Below are 19,884 nucleotides of genomic sequence, written 5' to 3'. Positions count from 1 at the left end.
TCATGGTCAAAAGACACCCATGTGCCGCTTCCAGGGAGCCTTTCCAAATTCCTGCAGTCAGGTGCCTCTCTTTCCTGTGTTTGTTTGTTTTTGAGATGGAGTTTCGCTCTTGTTGCCCCGGCTAGAGTGCAGTGGCCTGATCTCAGCTTACTGCAACCTCTGCCTCCAGGGTTCAAGTGATTCTCCTGCCTCAGCCTCCCTAGTAGCTGGGATTACAGGCACCCGACACCATCACCAGGTCATTTTTTTTTTTTTTGTATTTTTATTTTTTATTTTTTTTGAGACAGAGTCTCACTCTGTTGCCAGGGGCCAGGCTGGAGTGCAGTGGCACAATCTCGGCTCACTGCAACCTCTGCCCCCCAGGTTCAAGCAATTCTCCTGCCTCAGCTTCCCGAGTAGCTGGGACTACAGGCGTGTGCCACCACGCCCAGCTAATTTTTGTATTTTTAGTAGAGACAGGGTTTCGTTGGCCAAGATGGTCTCGATCTCTTGACCTCGTGATCCGCCTGCCTCAGCCTCCCAAAGTGCTGGGATTATAGGCTTGAGCCACTGCGCCCAGCCTTTTTTGCATTTTTAGTAGAGATGGGATTTCACCATGTTGGCCAGGCTTGTTCTTGAACTCCCGACCCCAGGTGATCCACCTGCCTCAGCCTCCCTAAATGCTAGGATTACAGGCATGAGCCACTGTGCCTGGCCTCTTTCCTGTGTTCTTTTTTTTAAAATTTTTTTTAAAGACAGGGTTTCACCATATTGGTCAGGCTGGTCTTGAAATCCTGACCTCAGGTGATCCACCTGCCTCGGCCTCCAAAGTGCTTGGATTACAGTCGTGAGCCACCACGCCTGGCTCCTTATAGCATGGGCGTCAGCAGAAGGACTCCGAAGCTTTGGCCAAAACTAGGTAGGGCAAGAATCAGATTTGCTGAATTGCAATGGTTAGTAAAGGGTGGGATTACAAAATCCTTTCTAGCAAAGCAGGCAATGAAATTAGAGGTTATGAAGGAATTCTATCATAGCATAAATGAAGCCCACAAAAGCCTAAGCCCATCTAAAGGGAATGGATGCAGAGTTCTGGTTGTTAAATTCAGGGTGAGGAAAATCACCCTGGTGTCTGCAATTCCAAATTACATCATGGTCAACAGTCTCTGGCAATCAATGTGAGGTGAAGCTTGGTCCTCACCTGGGGTATTAAAAACTGGTCCCTTGGGACAGTGTTTTAAGCCCTGTTTGCACATTGAGATCATCTGGGAGCTTTAAGAACCACTGATGCCTGGCCCCCACCTCAGAGATTCTACCTGAATTGGTTTGGGGGCCCAGGGGGGGATTTGTGATTCTGATATGCAGCCACTGCCTTAGTGGTGAGGACCTGTAAAGCCTGAAGTGGCTTAATAATCAGCAGAGAGATGAGTCGGTTAGTAAAACCCTCAGTATTAACATTTTGGGATTTTATTTAGGAATAATCTGTTACATATAAAGGGGTTGTAATGTTTAAGAGAATCTAGCATATGAGTGAGAGAACATCTTACGATTCCTACTGAAATTTATGCACCAATTGATTTTGAAACAGTAATTTTTATTTAAAAGGGATAAAAGAAGTTTACTAAGTTTGTAAACCACATTGAAAAGTTTAAGATATTTGAGATTATTTATAAGTTTAAATTAATGGTCATATTAGAATAATTTAAGAATTTAAGAAGCATTTGAAGTGCTTAAAAAGAAAATCTCTTTTTTTTTTTTTTTTAAGATGGGGTTTCACCCTGATGGCCAGGCTGGTTTTGAACTCCTGACCTCAGGTGATCCACCCACCTCAGCCTCCCAAAGTGCTAGGATTACAGGCGTGAGCCACCACACCCGGCCAGAAAATCTATTATATTAAATTTATTCATTCAATTTAAATGTTTAAGGTAGTTTAACTAAGTTTAAACATGGGACCCAACATTAATCAAAAGACTTCCTTGAAGCTGCCTGGAAAATTTACTAGTTGTATAAAGAGAATAATAAGATTTATAAAACGGATTTTAAAGTTTAAGAAAAACTAGGTTTTAAAATTTGTAATTTACCACATTCAATACAGATGCCCCTCTACTTATGATGGGGTTATGTCTCGATACAAATATCGTAAGTTGGCTGGGTGCAGTGGCTCATACCTGTAATTCCAGCTCTTTGGGAGGCTGAGGCGGGTGGATCACGAGGTCAGGAGATCAAGACCATCCTGGCTAACACAGTGAAACCCTGTCTCTACTAAAAATACAAAAAATTACCCAGGTGTGGTGGCACACGCCTGTAGTCCCAGCTACTCAGGAGGCTGAGGCAGGAGAATCACTTGAACCCAGGAAGCAGAGGTTGTAATGAGCCAAGATTTTGCCACTGAGAGAGACTCTGTCTCAAAAAAAAAAAAAAAATCATAAGTTTAAAATGCATCTAATCCCCCTAACCTACAGACCATCATAGCTTAGCTTAACCTACATGTGCTCAGTACACTTACGTTAGCTCATAGTGGAGCAAATCATCTAACACAAAGCTGATTTTATAATAAAGTGCTGAATATTTCATATAACTTACTGAATACTGTACTGAAGTGAAAAGCAGCATGGCTGCCTGGGTACTTAAAGTGTGGTTTCTACTTAATGTGTATCGCTTTTGTGCGAAACCATTGTGATTGGGAACCATCTGTATTAACTTTGACAAGTGAAGTAAATGCAAACTTATTTTCTGAATATAGAAACAACCCAAGGACAACAACAAAAAAAACTCCCTACCCCCATTTGCTAACTGGATTAGCAAACATTCTGCCAATCTTCTGTCCCAAGTCCACAGCAGACATTGCTAATCAATCCCAGCACACTTACTTCTGGCTCAGGAAGTTGCCCAAGCATAACATCCCAAGCAGCAGTTCCAATCACCTGGAGATGGCATGAGATGGAATCTGCCATCTCTTTTTCACACGTCTGTATATATTCACACATGCATGCATTCATCAGCCAGAAGCTACAGCAGTGTCTGGCAGTATCTCCACGCTGGCCTGGACCTCAGTCTGCCTTGTTTCAGTGTGTTTGGACACTTGCCCATCATCAGATCCTCACAAACAACTGTGAAAGCATACAAGGTGATGATTTTCACCCACTTGGAGACTGAGGGACCCAGAATTGGTCAAGGCTGGGGTTCAAAGCCAGCTCCATCTGGAGCCAAAATCACTCCCTTTAAGATAAAGTGTGTGGCCTCCATACCTTCTCCCATCTGTAGAAACGATCAGCTTTTATGATCATGTCCACCAGGCTGATGTGGTTGCTGCGGGCGGCCACTGCCAGGGCAGTTTTTCCCTGCTGCAATTAAGAGGCAAGAAGAGAAGCCAGAGTTTCTACAGGAGGGGGTGCATGAGGGCCTCTAAGACTGAGGACAAACCCTCCTGCCCACAGGAGAGGGTTTCCAGCGGTCTATGCTGAGAGCAGAAAGGTTTTCTGGTTTTCTGGGCACGATAGGGATATGGAAAAGTTACATATAGAATAAAGCAATAGCAATACATAATTCCAATGAACACCTCTTGTGTTTCTTTAGAAATTAGGAAGCTTTAGAGCTTATGAAACTCAGCCCTCATTACTTCTTCAACATCCTCTGTAAACTAGGGGTTCCCACCCACTTTTCAGATAAAGAAACCAGAGCCCAGAGATGGGGGTGTGGGCTGATCATGTCACCTTTGCCCACCTCCAATCAGGCCTTCTTTTCTCCAGGCCTTTTCTCCAGGCCTCCACAGACTTGCAGTGAGATGGGAAGCTCCTCTTTACATCTGGAGAGCTGCCCAGGGCCTAGCTCAAAGCAGGGAGTCCCCTCCTAGGTCCAGCTTCAGGGTCTGATCCTGGCCCCCAGCTCTACCCACACCATGGCAGGCCAGCCTCGCTGAGTCACATGTGCAAGTGCCCCTCCCCTCATACTCCTGTGACCTCCCAGCCTCATACCAAGTCTTCGGCTCTTCTGAGACCACCAGCACCTGCAGAAGTAGCTGTCCCAGAGGTACAATGAGCTGGGAAGCTTCTCCAAACCCTGTCCCACATGTGGGGGTTGTTGGGAAGTGCTGTGGTATTCTTCTACTCCCCCATCCCATCAGGCAACTCAGGAGCTTGCAGTCTGATGGGAGCCATAAAGAAGAAGGCAATCATTTCACAGGCCTATACCAGAGACGGGGGACCTCAGCAGAGAGAGGGGAAGGCGGTAGAGGAGGAGGCTGCATTTGAGCTGGCATAGAAAGGATGGCAGTCCTTGAACACCCTGAGAGGGAGGAGGGAGGAGGCATTTGTAGCAGGGTCTCTGGCAGAGGGGGAGCCATGAAAGCCTAAAGTGAAGTGGATTATAAGCAGAGGTACCTTATCTCTCAGGTTTAAGTCAACCCCAGCAATGAGGAGAATCTCTGCTATGTCCTGCCACGCGTGCTCTGCAGCCAGGTGAAGGGGCGTCTGCTGCCTCTAGGGGAGAAGCCAAAGGAACAGGTGAGTGAAAAGCATATAGGGGTGGCCTGCCATCCTAAGTCAACCCCCAAAATGATCCTAGTATATTTCTTCTAGTCTTTTCTTTAATGCAGAATGTTTTTAGCTTGTTGGTTTTACATACATGAGATCATCCTATATGTATGTACATTTTGCATCTTATTTTTTTACCCCAACATAACACTTTTTATGTACTATTAACTCTGATAAACACCCTTTTGATAACTCCCTAATAGTCTATTTATGCCATAATTTACCTAATCGCTTCCCTATTTCCCTATGAGTAAATATTTAGGCCATTTTCTCTTTTTTTTTTTTTTGAGACGGAGTTTTGCTCTTGTTGCCTGGGCTGGAGCGCAGTGGTGCGATCTCGGCTCACTACAACCTTCACCTCCCAGGTTCAAGCGATTCTCTGCTTCAGCCTCCGGAGTACTTGGGATTACAGGCACGCAACACCATGCCCAGCTAATTTTGTATTTTTAGTAGAGACAGGGTTTCACCGTAGTAGCCAGGATGGTCTTGATCTCCTGACCTTGTGATCCACCTGCCTCAGCCTCCCAAAGTGCTGGGATTACAGGCATGAGCCACTATGCCCGGCTAGGCCATTTTCAAATTGAAGACTGATAAACAATACTGCAGTGAATATCTCTATGCATGAGCTTTTAAGCTCATGGCTCAAGGCTCAGTTCCCAGCAGCACTAATGCACATCATTTAAAGATATATGATATATTCTGCCAAATTGCTTTCAACTCCCAGTGGCTCTGTGTGCCATGCCCTTGCTAGTATTGAGAATTACATGGCTGGTGGGTAGATTGTGGGGACAGGATTTAAAAGGGCTCTTTACTGATCATAGCTTCAGGACTCAGATGCCTCTTGTTAAACAAGATGGCCGCAGTCACCCCTGCCCTCGGAAAGAAAAGCAATGAAAGGAAAAGGCTGAATGTAAAAAGACGTTCACTGCAATGTTATAGATCACAGCCAAAACGTGGGAACACCCAAAATGTTCAAAAGAGGGGCATGATGAACAAAATGATATTTCCTTCAACAACTATTCAAATTACCTTTTAAGGGCTAAAAAAGCAATTCCTCAACTCTGGGCCATTCTAGGAGACCACAGCCAAGCCCTGCCAGCCTGGGAGGGTTTCCAGAAGCTCCCTGGGGCCCGGATGGTCTCTGTAGCCACTTACATTGTCCATGGCATTCAAGTCACCGTCAGAGTTCATGAAGAGCCGGACCAAGGCAGGGAAGTTGTGCCTGACAGCGAGGTGCATGGGAGAGGCGCCCTGCTGTGGGAGGAGATACATGGATCAATCAATGAGTCCCTCCCAGGACTGCCCAGCTGGAGGCTGGTGCTGGGGACAGGAGGAGGGAAGGGTACAGTGCTTCTGGGTTTGGCCCTTTAGCTTCTTGGATGACATGGATGGCCTTAGGCAATTATGGTTGAAAAGCTTGAATTCCTAGAGCCCAAAACTGAGCCCCTAGGTGGGTGAGGGTCTGAAGACACAAGGTTGAGACCCCTGCTATGTCAGGAACTCACTATGTGACCTTGGGCGAGTCATTTCCCTTCTCTGCTACTCTTCATCTGTCAAGTGACGTTTGCCATGGTCCCTCCTAGCAACAATACCTTAAGATTCTTGGCCGGCCACCGTGGCTCACGCCTGTAATCCCAGCACTTTGGTAGGCCGAGGCAGGCAGATCACCTGAGGTCAGGAGTTCAAGACCAGCCTGGCCAACATGGTAAAATCCTGTCCCTATTAAAAATACAAAACTGCCAGGCGTGGTGGCAGGTGCCTGTAGTCCCAGCTACTCAGGAGGCTGAGGTAGGAGAATTGCTTGAACCTAAGAGGTGGAGGTTGCAGTGAGCCGAGATCTTGCCACTGCACTCCAGCCTGGGCAACAGAGCAAGACTCTCTCTCAAAAAAACAATAACAACAACAACAAAAACCCCAATGCCTAAATGAGCAGAAAACAGGAACTGATAATTCATTTCAGAGGAATTGCAAGCTTAGTTTCTGATCCTATTCCAGCTACGACAGTATTTGACTTTCCTAAGTGCTGCCAGCTCCCCTACTCCTGGCCCGCATCCCAACCCCAAGGGTCTGATGTGCCGTTTCCCCCTGTGCTTCATCAGTGTGCTCATGGAAGGCTTTGCAATGGAGACCCCCTTCAACCCTTGTACCCACACTTACATGATCAGCTACGTTGGTGCAGCCTCCTGCGTGGATGAGGGCCCAAGACATGTCCTCTGAGCCACTGAGGGCTGCATAGTGAAGGCAGCTCAGGTTTTTCTAGAAGGAAACAGGCATCGATGCAATGTCACAAGGACCCCTCCTGCTGAGGTTTGCAAAGCTCTTTGAGATTCATTTTTCCATTTGAGTGTCATAACCCCTCTGGGAGTATCATCCCCATTAAACTGAGGCTGGAAAATCAGTTACTTTCCCAGGCCTGGTGACCAGTACAAGAAACTCACTATGGTCTCAGTCTTTCCCTCACCTCCTATTACAAAGGCAGGAATGTAGGCTAAAGCCTGCCCAATTCCATGGCTGGTAAAGACATGCAGATGATCGATTCTAAGGAATTGGTTTCTTTTTCTTTTCTTTTCTTTTTTTTACGAGACAGAGTCTTGCTCTGCCACCCAGACTTGAGTGCAGTGGCATGATCTCAGCTCACTGCAACCTCCACCTACCGATTTGAAGCAATTCTTCTGCCTCAGCTTCCTGGGTAGCTGGAATTACAGGTACCCACCACCACACCCAGCTAATTTTTGTATCTTTAGTAAAGACAGGTTTTCACCATGTTGGCCAGGCTGGTCTTGAACTCCTCACCCTGTGATCCATTCGTCTTGGCCTCCCAAAGTGCTGGGATTACAGGTGTGAGCCTCTGGGGTGGAGGTAGTTTTCAGAGAGGAAGACAAGTAAGATTTGCCAGTACAGAGCAGACACCACCCAGCATGCACTGCTCATCACAAGCTGGTCTTGGCACATCCAAACAGGATCCTGGCAGAGCCAGAATGGACACATGATCTCGGTGGGCCTCAAACTCTCTTTCAGTCAAAGCCCAACCTGGCCCAATGATCACCTTGCACAAGGTACATACCAGGCAAGTCCCACTAAGGTGATCCACTGTCTCAGTTTGCCCAGGATTGAGGAGATCATGAGATGTGGGACTTCCCGTTTTAAAATCAGGACAGTATGGGACAAACCAGGGCCAGCTAGCCATCCTGCTAAAGTCCCAATTGAGTGAGCACCTGGGGTGTGTGGGACTCAGTCCATCTCACAATGAGAAATGCAGTCACCATGGGCTTGCCACCTCCTCCCAGACCCTGCAGCATGACATTCTAAGAGGAGTGGGACTACTGAAATGGAATGTGACCTCTGCCAGAAATTGCAATCAGAGGCTGAAGCACAAGCCCTGGCGTGATGAACAGCTCCAGCCCCCACCCAGTGGCCACCCAGCTGGGTGTAACCTCCCCAGTCTTTCTTTTATTTTTTTCTTGAGACAGGGTCTCACTCTGTCGCCCAGGCTGGAGTACAGTGGTGCAATCATAGCTCACTGCAGCCTCAGACTCCTGGCTCAAGCAATCTTCCAGCTTCAGCCTCCCAAAGTGCTGGGATTACAGACATGAGCCACCTTACCCAGACTACTTATTTTTTTTTTTTTTTACAAAGCCAGTAAAATTAAGCAGTGGGGAAATAATATTTTAGCGTAACATTTTAATTCTGTGTTTTTGAACTATTTTTGCTATTATTTATATTGTTGTTTTTTTGGTTTTAATTTTTGAGATGGAGTCTGGCTCTTGTCGCCCAGGCTGGAGTGCAGTGGCGCGATATTGGCTCACTACAACCTCTGCCTCCTGGGTTCAAGCAAGTCTCCTGCCTCAGCCTCCTGAGTAGCTGGGACTGCAGGCGCTTGCCACCATGCCCAGCTAATTTTTTTTTTATTTTTATTTTTAGTAGAGATGGGGTTTATTAGCCAGGATGGTCTCGATCTCCTGATCTTCTGATCCACCCACCTTCTGATCAGCCTCCCAAAGTGCTGGGATTACAGGTGTGAGCCACCGTGCCTGGTCATATTATTTATTATTAATATTTATGCTATACTATTGACATTTAGAACAAAGCAAGAATTATAGAACCTGAGCCATTCAACCAGCCAGAAAGATTATTTGTCACTGATTCAAAAATAAAAAGCAAAGCAAAAACACCAACTCACTACCTAAAGAAGGCCACAATCCAGCTTTCCAGGTCATAGAGAAGAATTTCTTTTCTTTTTTTGAGATGGAGTTTCGCTGTTGTTACCCAGACTGGAGTGCAATGGCATGATCTCGGCTCACCACAACCTCCGCCTCCTGGGTTCAAGCAATTCTCCTGCCTCAGCCTCCCGAGTACCTGGGACTACAGGTGTGCACCACCATGCCCAGCTAATTTTTGTGTTTTTAGTAGAGACGGGATTTCACCTTGTTGTCCAGGATAGTCTTGATCTCTTGACCTCGTAATCCACCTGCCTCGGCCTCCCAAAGTGCTGGGATTATAGGCGTGAGCCACTGCACCCGGCCCGAGAAGAATTTCTACGGGCAGAATTGATGAGTACAGTGGGGAGAGAGAGAAGAGGTTCTTCCAGGGTCACACAAGCCCCAGCTCTGTCAGGGGAAAGCTTCACTGGTGGGTGGCACTCTGGAGTCAGGGGAACAGGCTTTGAAACTCAGCTTTACCTCTTACTAGCTTGTAAACCTGAGAAAGTGCCCTCTAAGCTCCAGTTTTCTCATCTGCAAAATGGGTGGAATTTTTCTGAGGTAACACTTATGAAGGGGCTTTGTGAACTATCAAGAGCTCAACAAATAGAAGACAGTAACAGGGCCGGGTGCGATGGCTCCTCCCTATAATCCCAGCACTTTGGGAGGCTGAGGTGGGCAGATCACTTGGGGTCAGGAGTTCAAGACCAGCCTGGTCAACATGGTGAAACTCCATCTCTACCAAAAAAATACAAAAATTAGCCGGGTTTGGTGGCATACACCTGTAGTTCCAACTATTCAGGAGACTGAGGCAGGAAAACTGCTTGAACTGGGGAGGCGGAGGTTACAGTGAGCCAAGATAGCGCCATTGCTGTCCAGCCTGGGTGACAGAGGGAGACCCATCTCAAAAAAAAAAAAAAAAAAGACACTAACAGGTGTTGAGGTGTTGGGCTGTATTACATCCTGCGCACTGTGTTAGGTATTTAATCCTCTCAACTATGTAAAAAGTAAATGTCATCCCACTTTATAGTTAGGAAACAAGGCTCAGAGAGGTTAAGTAACTTGCTCTGGGTGGTCACAGGGCTCAGCAGTGGAGAAGCCAGGATCAGGACCTGGCCTGCTGCCTAGAAGCTTCTATTCACGCAGCATTCAGGAATCACTGTGGCCGTTACTTCCGACATGGTTATGGCTCAGCAGCCAAGAGCAGACGGCACTCTTGGGAGGGCCCAGCTACCTGGGTGAGTGCGTTCACGCTGCTCCCAGCCCTAAGAAGGAGCTGCACACAGTCAAGGTGGGTCCCCTCAGCAGCTGCATGCAGGGCGGTCAGACCTTCCTGCAACACACAAAGAGAGTGATGAGGATGGCAGGGAGGCCCACCCAAGGGACCCCCAATCCCACAGTGAGAGGACACCTCTTCTGCCTTGGCCCCAAGGCCCCTTGAGCTCTCCACTGCCCTGCCCCTGGGAACAATAAGCTTTCTTGTTTGTGGTCACATGAGCCTCACGCTGATGTCCTCACTTTGTGGAGCACACACATGGCATAGTCACTCCTGGCTCCACATCTCTGCTCGAATTCTTCCCCTAACAGGCTGTCTCAGCTCCTCCCCACTGTCTATTTCCTCCTACTCCAGGAAGCCCTCCCCAACCAACCTGTCCATGGTTACTTCTCCCTTCCTTGAACAAACTCTGTCTCACTTCTTTGGTGATCCATCATGCCAAGTGCCACCTCTAAGCCTGGAGTTCAGTGCTGCTGCTTGTCATTCCTTAGTGGACTCTCAGTGTGAGATCATGCCCTCAGCCTCCTCACCATGGGCTGAGGCTTCCTCAAAGGCAGACAGCAAGCCAGGGTCGCACATCTCAGCATCCCCCAAGTGGTGACTCACCGCATTCTGCTCCTCCAGGTCCAGCCCGATGTCCACAAGTCGCTGTAGCACAGCCACATGGCCCCGGCCAGCAGCCAGGTGAAGGGCTGTGTTCCCCTCCTGCCAGAAAAAGGGCTCTTGAGAGGCCAGCAGATCACAGAGCCCCAGAATCACAGAGCTGCGATGAGCTGCAGCCATGCACACTGGGTGAATGGTCCCCCAAATCCATCTCTTCTCACTGCTAAGGTCCCAGCAACTCTCCCCTGAGCTCATGCTGTTCCAGGCAGCTGCTTGGCTCAGTCACCCGCCTCCCTCAAGTCTGTGTATGAGATGGTGATTTCTTATTGAGTAGCATGGCCTACCCGGCCCACATTCTGAAACTGCAAACCCCACCTCTGTCCTCCTAAGCCTATTTTCCTGCCCTGCTTTTCCTTTCCCCACCACACAGATCACTGTCACTGACTGTGCCCCCAGTGTTTATTGTCTGACTCCGGTTTTTTTTTTTTTTATTTTACTTTAAGTTCTGGGATACAGGTGCAAAACATGCAGGTTTGTTACATAGGTAAACGTGTGCCATGGTGGTTTGCTGCATCTCTCACCCAGTCACCTAGGTATTAAGCCCCGCATGCATTAGCTATTTGTCCTGATGCTCTCCCTCCCCTCACCCTCCCAACAGGCCCTGGTATGTGATGTGTCCATGTGGTTCTCATTGTTCGGCTCCCACTTATAAATGAGATCATGCAGTGTTTGGTTTTCTGTTCCTGTGTTAGTTTGCTGAGGATGATGGCTTCCAGCTTCATCCAGGTCCCTGCAAAGGACATTATCTCGTTCTTTTTTATGGCTGCATAGTATTCCATGGTGTATATGTACCACACTTTTTTAATCCAGTCTATCATTGATGGGCATTTGGGTTGGTTCAACATGTCTGACTCTTCTTGCTGGAACATGAGCACCACAAGAGCAGGGCTGTGCATCTATTTTGTTCTCTGACATTTCCTTAAATGCCTAGAATAGGGCCTGGGGTACATGGCCAACACTCAGTAGTGTTCAATGAGTCAGTAATGTAGGAGGGTCTTCAGGTGATCATATAGAGAGCTTGACATGTGTCCTCTGGAACTTGAGTTGCTTTGCACTTGGAAAGCCAAAGATGACAGTGACATAGCCAAGAGAAGCAGCTGCATTGGGCAGGGCTGAGATCCCAACATACTTTGTATTAGAAGTGGCCCCTGCTGAGGTCTTCCTGCTTGAGGTTGTCCTTTAAAGGGATCTCCCTGCCAGGCACATTGCCTCACACCTGTAATCCCAGCACTTTGGGAGGCTGAGATGGGCAGATAGCTTGAGCCCAGGAATTCCAGCCTGGGCAATACAGTGAGACTCTGTCTCTACAAAAAATACAAAAATTAGCAAGATGTGATGGTGCATGCCTGTAGTCCCAGATACTGGAGAGACTGAGGCAGGAGGATTGCTTGAGCATGGGGAGTTGAGGCTGCAGTGAGCTGTGACTGTGCAACTACACTACAGCCTGGGCAAGAGAACAAGATCTTGTCTCAAAAAAAAAAAAAAGTTGAATTCAGCTAAAAATAATAAAATTTAAAAATATGTTTTAAAAGCCCTCAACAGCTTTGTCTTCCCCTCCTTGCCAGCTTCTCTGCAGACACACATAGCGCCTGTAGGCTGGCTGCTGCAAGCTGGGACCAGCGGTGGGAAATGCAGTCACAGCATAAAATCTCTGTGTTCAAAGACACAAAGGAAGCAGGTGAACCAAGAAGGGCCAAAACGTGCCCCCAGTTAGCAGGGTGAGGAGCCATGGCAGGGCTTTCCTCTTCCTTCTGGGTTATAAATATCCACGTCTTGCCATTTGAAGCTGCAAGTGGCACACATGGATGCCTGATGGGCACTCGCACTTTCCTGGGCAGGGCAGGGGGCTCGGAGGCAGGAGAGCTGGGCAGAAGGCAGCCTTGGTGTGGGCCTGGGGCCCTCTCGCCTCCACCTTGAGGATGTCCAGCATCTCCACCTCTGTGAGGCCTGGACAGCAACACCGTGCCCTTCCAAGTGGAGTTCATCACTCTCTCTGGGCTCTCTAAGCCTCCCTATCATTCTAGAGCACATGTGGTGCGATCTCTGTTGTTATTGACTCTAAGAGGTCTATCCCCCTTAGCACGCCTTGAAAAACTTACTGTGCCCCCTCCCCAGATGAAAGTGAAAATGAAAACACTCCTATCCTGAAAATGCAAACTTAACAAGGGTATGCAATTTTAAAAGCTTCTTTGCAGAATTTCTGGTTGCAAGATTCTGGAGAACTTAATCAAACCTGTATTTTCTTGCTCTGTTCTTGGTGCTCATGCTCTCCTGGGGCCCTGAGGTGTGATCATTTTGCCTCTTGGGTAAGCCAGTCCTGGCAGGTGCTGCCCTCTCCTCTCTCTGTTTGCCCAATTCCTGGCTCAATGCCTTGCACACAGCAGGACCTGCTCAGCCCAGAAGGATGAGTGTGGATAGACTCGGTGCAGAACCCATGGGGGTCAGTGCCCCAGGAGGCAGCCTGGTAAAGGGAGGAGCACAGCTTTATGCATCAGGGTGATGGTTCCACATTGAGCTCTACCTTTGTCTCACTGTGTGACCTTGGCTAAGGCATTTCCTTCTCTGGGTATCAGTTTCCACAGCTGTAAAATGAGAAGGCCGAATTCAGAGGCCTTCCGGTTCCTACACCCTGTAGTGCATTTGTGTGTGAGCGCTCTATTGCTTCTGTATACATGGAACTCCCTCTATCCTGGCCAAGCACATTAACCAGAAGATTAATAATGGAGTTTATCTCTTTGTTGGAGGCATCATTTAGAATTTGCTAAAACATATTTTGTTAATGATTCAAAAGGGTATAATGATAAGAGTCATTGCAGAGTAGACCCTCCGGTCCCCGTCCCTCATCCCCTCTCAGTTGGGTGAAATCCTGCTCATAAGCCGTGAAATAATATGCTCGCTCCTCTGTGCTTCCATCCTATTCCTGCCATAACCATAGCAGAGCAGCTGTGTGGCTACCACCCCCAACAACTTCCCCACATCTGCCAAAAACAGACAAGCCCAGTAGATCACAGCCCTGCTCAACCCACTCCAGGCAGCGCTACCAACCACCTAGATCTGCCAGCCTAGCCAGCCACGATGGATCAGAGATCCTTACTATGACTGTGGCACTGAGTTCCTTAAGTAAGAAACAGTGTGGGCCAGGTGTGGGCCAGGTGTAGTGGCTCACACCTGTAATCCCAGCACTTTGGGAGGCCGAGGCAGGTGGATCACTAGGTCAGGAGTTCGAGACCAGCCTGACCAACATGGTGAAACCCTGTCTCTACTAAAAATACAAAAATTAGCCAGGCATGGTGGTGTGCACCTGTAATCACAGCTACTCAGGAGGCTGAGGCAGAAGAATCACTTGAATCTTGGAGACAAAGGTTGCAGTGAGCCAAGATCATGCCGTTGCCTGTGCTCAGCCTGGGCAACAGAGTGAGACTCCATCTCAAAAAAAAGAGAAATGGTGTCTTGGGCATCTTTATGCCACCAACCTGTAGCGCAGGGCTGGTCTATGGCACATGCTGGTGAAGCACCTGCTGGATGAACACTAGATACCCTCTCATCTTTGGCCCACGTGTCCCTCCAGCACAGTGGGAGTCAGATGTGGATACAGGTGAGAAGCCAGAGCCTAGAAGGTAGCAAGTTTTGCACCCTGGTCAGGATCCCAGAATCTCACAGACACAGTACCTTGTCTTTGACACTGTGGTCACAGCCAGAGCCCACGAGGAAGTCCAGAGCATCCAGCTGCCCGTGCTCAGCTGCCCTGTGAAATGCTGTCCTCCCCAGCTGGCCAGGAGGAGAAGGGGTGTGACCCTCCCTCATTCTGTCAGCGGGCATACCTGCCTCTGCCCACCTGCCCTCTGTTCCCCAACCACTCTGGCCTTGCAGTGGCCTCTCCTGCCCCAGACACTGTCCTCTCCTCTTGCCTCCCCACACCCTCCCTGGAAAGCCCAGACCTAACTTCCCAGCAAAAGCCACTTGGTGGGGTCCCTCCTTTCTGCCTAATGAATAAACAGATTCCTGAGAACAGGGGTTAAGATCTCCAGAGGGACCCCCAAACACCCATCAGACTTTCCCTCCTAATATTACAGTCCCTCGAACTCACACTAGAGCCCATTCCTGTCCCTAAAGCTCCCACAAGCCTCACTCTTCCATTTGGTGCCCCCTCCAACCCCTGATTTCCTATCCTACCCACAAATCCAGTTTATTTACCAAATGTTAACTCCTCCAGGAAGCAGAAGCAATGCCTCCCTTTTCTAACCCACCTAATCCTTGATCAGGGCATCTCTGCAGTACCTGACTGTGTTCTGCTTGTATTTTACTCATTTGCACCCCAACACCTCTTCCCAACCAATGGCTCCGCAGGCCAGCTACAGTCTGCCCACAGATCAAAGGATGCACCCGAGGAATGTGGTAAGCCCGGTGGGCAAGAGTGGCCCCAGGAGCACCCCCCACCCCCAACAATGGGAACGATAAGTAGTCCTGAGACACTCTCACCTTGTCTATGTGGTCCAGGTCCACATCCTCCAGGTCCTCCATTATGAATGCCAGCACAGGCACATGGCCTTTTTGGGCTGCACAGTGCAGTAAAGTCAGGCCATCCTAGAAACAAGTACAGGATGATCCCTGCAGTCTGCGAAGGGAGGCCCTTCTCACACACTGCTAGTCTCCCAAGCAGTGAGTGTTCCAGACCCAGAGCACAGCTTCCCCATGGATTCAACACTGTAAATGATGAATGGGCCCCAGGGAGAACTCACTCTGCTGCCCACTCAGTCTAAGAGGGGCTGGCAGGAGTTGGGATGCCAAAGTTCAAATTCCAGCTCCAGCACTCCTCAGCTCTGCAGTCTTGGGTCAGTTACTGCCTCCTCTCTGAGCCTCCGTTTTTGTTTTTGTTTTTTTTGAGATAGAGTCTTGCTGTGGCACAATCTTGGCTCACTACAACCTCCGCCTCCTGGGTTCAAGCAATTCTCCTGCCTCAGCCTTCTGAGTAATGGGACTACAGGTGTGCGCCACCACACCCAGCTAATTTTTGTATTTTTAGTAGAGTCAGGGTTTCACCATGTTGGCCAGGATGGTCTCAATCTCTTGACCTCATGATCCACCCACCTTTGCCTCCCAAAGTGCTGGGATTACAAGCATGAGCCACCGCACTCAGCCTGAGCTTCCATTTTCACACAGGACAAACTAGCATCATAATCCCTGACCACCTCGTGGGTGGTTGCAAGGACTGGACCTAAAGGAAAAGTATTTTATCAACTGAAAATTAATTCAAACATGTACAGCGTGGTCGTATATAGCACCAGTAGCCTCCAGAACAGTTAAGAAGGTTCTAGGCATCTGCCTCCCTTGGTGCAGCTGCTAATGAAGAAGCAGGTGACTAAGTGACCAGTGTATGTCACTAGGAAGTGACCTAACCTTCTAGGGCATACTAAGAACAGATGTGTGCCAGGTGCGGTGGCTCACGCCTGTAATCCCAGCACTTAGGGAGGCTAAGGCGGGCAGATCACCTGAGGTCAGGAGTTCGAGACTAGCCTGGCCAGCATGGTGAAACCCCATCTCTACTAAAAATACAAAAATTAGCTGAGCATGGTGACAGGTGCCTGTAATCCCAGCTATTTGGGAGGCTGAGGTGGGAGAATTGCTTGAACCCAGGAGGTGGAGGTTGTAGTGAGCCAAGATTGTGCCACTGTGCTCCAGCCTGGGTGACAGATCCAAACTCCATCAAAAAAAAAGCAAATGTGGTCTGCAGGGAGTAGAGGCTCCAAAGTGGCCTGGGTTGGGGGGTAGACAGGAAGAAGGTCTCTGGAGCCTAGAAGCGACAGGAGGGAGGCTCGCAAATCATGTTTATGTCCCAGAGCTTCTACTACTGCCTTGCATTAAGGTCAGATTATTTGAAGTCCTTTTTGTAACCCATCCATGGGTGATAAAAGTCAGTAAAACAGTGTTTCACATCTTGACAGTGATCCAATCTCAGTGAGTATAAATTTTCAATATGTGTCTTTCATATCGGTATCATGGACCCCCTGATATGAAGGGATGAGAAGGGGACTTCCCTCTGGTGTTCTTCCCAGATTCCATAGCCCTGGACTGATGATTTTCATGAAGAAAACATGAGAAAAACCCAAACTGAAGGACATTCCACAAAATACTTGGCTACTACTCTCCAAAAGTGTTAAGGTTATAGAAAACAAGGAAAAACTAAGAAATCATCACAAAATTAGAAGAGACTAAGGAGACAAGATGACTAAAGCATTGTAGAATATGAATGTAAAAACTGCTGAAATCTTTTTTTTTTTTTATGAGACAGAGCCTTGCCCTGTCACCCAGGAGTGCAGTGGCGTGATCTCAGCTCACTGTAACCTCTGCCTCCTGGGTCCAAGCGATTCTCCTGCCTCAGCCTCCCAAGCTAGGACAACAGGTATGCACCACCATGCCCAGCTAATTTTTGTATTTTTAATAGAGACAGGGTCTCACCATGTTGACCAGGATAGTCTCGATCTCTTGACCTCGTGATCCACCTGCCTCGGCCTCCCAAAGTGCTAGGATTATAGGCTTGAGCCACAGCGCCCAGCCTGAAATCTTATTATACTCTGTAGTTTAGTAAAACTGTAAATATCACCAATGCCTGTGGCATCAACATGTGGGGTAAATCCCTTTGGGCAAGACCTTGAACAAGAGATTGAAAGGAAGAATGGGGTCTATCATTTGCAAAGCTGGCTTCATCTACTCCGCCTGCCCTTGGAACTGCACCCAAGGATTGTGCTCCTCTTCTTATCAAGAATCTACTGGTCCTGTGACAGGCTTTTGAATGCAATGGGAATGATACCACCTGGCTTTCCAGCCTTGGCCTCTAGAGCCCTTGCCAATTCCCCTCTGGCTCTTTTGCTGCCCTGAGGCAGGCACCTAAGGAAGTCTGTGCTAGCCTCCCCAAGGATTAGTGGCCACCTGGAGAAACCAGTCACACCATCCCAGACATTCCAACCCTTCCTGCAGAGGCTCCAGACACATGAGTGAGACCCTCCAGGGCCAGCCAGCCCCCAGCCCAATCACCTACTGACTGCAGCCTTGTAGGTGAACCCAGGTAAAGCCAAAGGAACTGCCAACCAACCACAGAATTGTGGAAAATAATATATAGTTACTTTCAGATTTGATACTTTTAAGTTTTAGAGTAATTTGTTACCGAAAACAGAAAATGAATATAGAGGGAATCTGCTTACCTAGAAGAGTCCATGACTTAGAACCTCACCCGCCGTATACACCCAAGACCCCCCACCTCCCTCATTCTAGAACATGGAGGCTCATTCACACTCTGTTCACAGCATATTCCAACAGGACAGCCACTGGATTCCCCAGGGCCACCGAGCCCTTCCAAGGACAAGCCAGGCCAGGCCGGCAGGACCAGACAGCAGAACCCTGGGCTTGAACCTAGGTATGTTCAAAGGGCGCCCTCCTGCTGGCCCCTCTTCCCACACCCCAGCTCAGATCTTATGACCCATGGCATAGGGGCATGCTTCTCTGGGATGGATTTTCCAGCTCACTTTCAGGGGCACTTCCACCACTGCCAGCAGGATCCTTACAATGGCATAAGCCAGACCTCTTACATGCCACGACCCTTTTACATCTGATGAAACCTATAGGCCCCTTCTGGGAATAGATACTTAAATACAGAAAGTAAATTATACAGGAGAAAATTATTAATCAAATACACAGGCTTACAATGGTGTTATTAGCTTCATATTGCTGCTATAACAAATTACCATAAACTTCATGGCATAAAAGAGCACAAGTTGATTATTTTACAATACTGGAGGTCAGAAGTCTAAATTGGGTTGGCTTTCTTCTGGACACCTTTGGGGAGAATCTGTTTCCTGGCCTTTACTAGATTCTAGAATCTGCCCAAATTCCTTGGCTAGTGTCTCGAATCACTCCAACCCCGGCTTCCTTCATCACCTCTCACACACATCCCATCATATCCAACAAACTCCTGTTGGCATATTAGGTTCTAGAGGTTCAGAGGTTTTAGGGATTAGGATATGGAAATCTTTGGCGTTCCATTATTCTGCCTACCGTAAAAGGAAACCAATTATATTGAAGTTAAGTTATCAAAATACTACAAACCAAGTTTTCAATCCAGTACCACATGTACTTTCTTACTGACCAGTTAAACAACAAGATTTAGTGAAGGGTCTAATAACCTCCATAATTTCAAAGTAATGATAAGTGTAAGGAGTATTTTAAGATAACTGTGAAAACTTCCATGTGATATGAAAATAGCTACATTTTCTATTAGTGACAAAGTCACAAGTACTAATACAACCTACATTCATCATTGAAAAAAATGCTAAATTTTCAAGAAGTTAGCAAAAATAAATATGCACTTTTTTTCCAATCCAAGTTCATAGGTCCCCCGGATTTTCTCCAAGAATCCAAGTGAGAACTCTTGGCTGAAGGGATTTGGCCCAGAAATGTTTGCATTTTCTTATGGGCCACCAACACCCTAAAAGGTGAGACACCCGTGGGGTGATTCTGGGCACTCTCACTTGCTGGGGCCCTGCTCCCTCAAACTACAGTGCACACTGGTGAGCAGCGAGCAGATATCAGGCACCTAATGTGCCCTTGTTCTCCCACAGCTCCAAGGTGGGTACCAGCATTCCCTTTCCACAGGGGAACACTGTGGCTCAGTGTGATAGAGTAACTTGCCCACCATACCACACTTGGTAAATGACGCTTTGCTCCTTTTACCCCACCTCACTGAGCACCAGGCGTGCAGGGTCTGGCAGGAGGGTGGAGGAGATCTCACCGCCTTCTCATTTAATTTTCCTAACTACCCTCTGAGGGAGTTAGTTTGATTCCTCTCTTGTCAATAAGGAGGCCGGCCAGAGGGCTGGGGACTGTCCCAACTCACCAAGCAGTAAAGGGAGGTGGGAGAAAGCAGAAGAAAGATGGACAGGCAGAGGCAGGTGGGGAGGCTGGAGGGGCAAGCTGGGGTGGGATACAGAGGTGGAGGCAGACCTGTGCATCCGGGCCAGGGGAGCTGAGGGGACAGGGGGCTGCCAGCAGAGGCCTTACCTTGCTCTCACAGTGGATCTTGGCCCCCGAGTTGACCAGGATCTGGAGGATCCGTAAGTGGCCGAACCAGGCAGACAGGAGAAGTGCATTCATCCCAAACTGGGGGAGAGGACATAGAGGAAGTGAGAAGAATGTGGGGAGGTGTGGCCGTGCCAGCTAGGCCTGTGCCTTATGACTAAACCACACA

The 19,884-nt window shown here is 48.3% G+C and overlaps 1 protein-coding gene across 33 annotated transcripts in view; it reads right to left on the bottom strand.

Moving 5' to 3' along the window:
- Positions 1–19,884, bottom strand: part of ANKDD1A (ankyrin repeat and death domain containing 1A) — a 69,363-nt gene that overhangs the window by 7,452 nt on the left and 42,027 nt on the right. For 23 of the 33 annotated variants that reach the window (XM_078333365.1, XM_078333356.1, XM_078333364.1 and 20 more), the window contains 9 exons: positions 19,698–19,796; positions 15,126–15,230; positions 14,316–14,414; positions 10,590–10,688; positions 9,942–10,040; positions 6,666–6,764; positions 5,664–5,762; positions 4,356–4,454; positions 3,225–3,320 (listed from right to left, as the gene is read on the bottom strand). In XM_078333365.1, the coding sequence (XP_078189491.1) occupies positions 3,225–3,320; positions 4,356–4,454; positions 5,664–5,762; positions 6,666–6,764; positions 9,942–10,040; positions 10,590–10,688; positions 14,316–14,414; positions 15,126–15,230; positions 19,698–19,790 (888 nt within the window). In that variant the 5' untranslated portion in view covers positions 19,791–19,796. The remainder of the gene's footprint in view (positions 1–3,224; positions 3,321–4,355; positions 4,455–5,663; positions 5,763–6,665; positions 6,765–9,941; positions 10,041–10,589; positions 10,689–14,315; positions 14,415–15,125; positions 15,231–19,697; positions 19,797–19,884) is intronic. The other 10 variants (XM_035258854.3, XM_078333363.1, XM_078333378.1 and 7 more) reach the window with 2 other exon arrangements.

The sequence above is a fragment of the Callithrix jacchus genome, chromosome 8, assembly GCF_049354715.1.
Source record: "Callithrix jacchus isolate 240 chromosome 8, calJac240_pri, whole genome shotgun sequence".
Classification (NCBI taxonomy): Eukaryota; Metazoa; Chordata; class Mammalia; order Primates; family Cebidae; genus Callithrix; species Callithrix jacchus.
The sequence above is the reverse complement of the archived record's forward strand: the minus strand, read 5'-3'. Positions and strand labels throughout refer to the sequence as shown.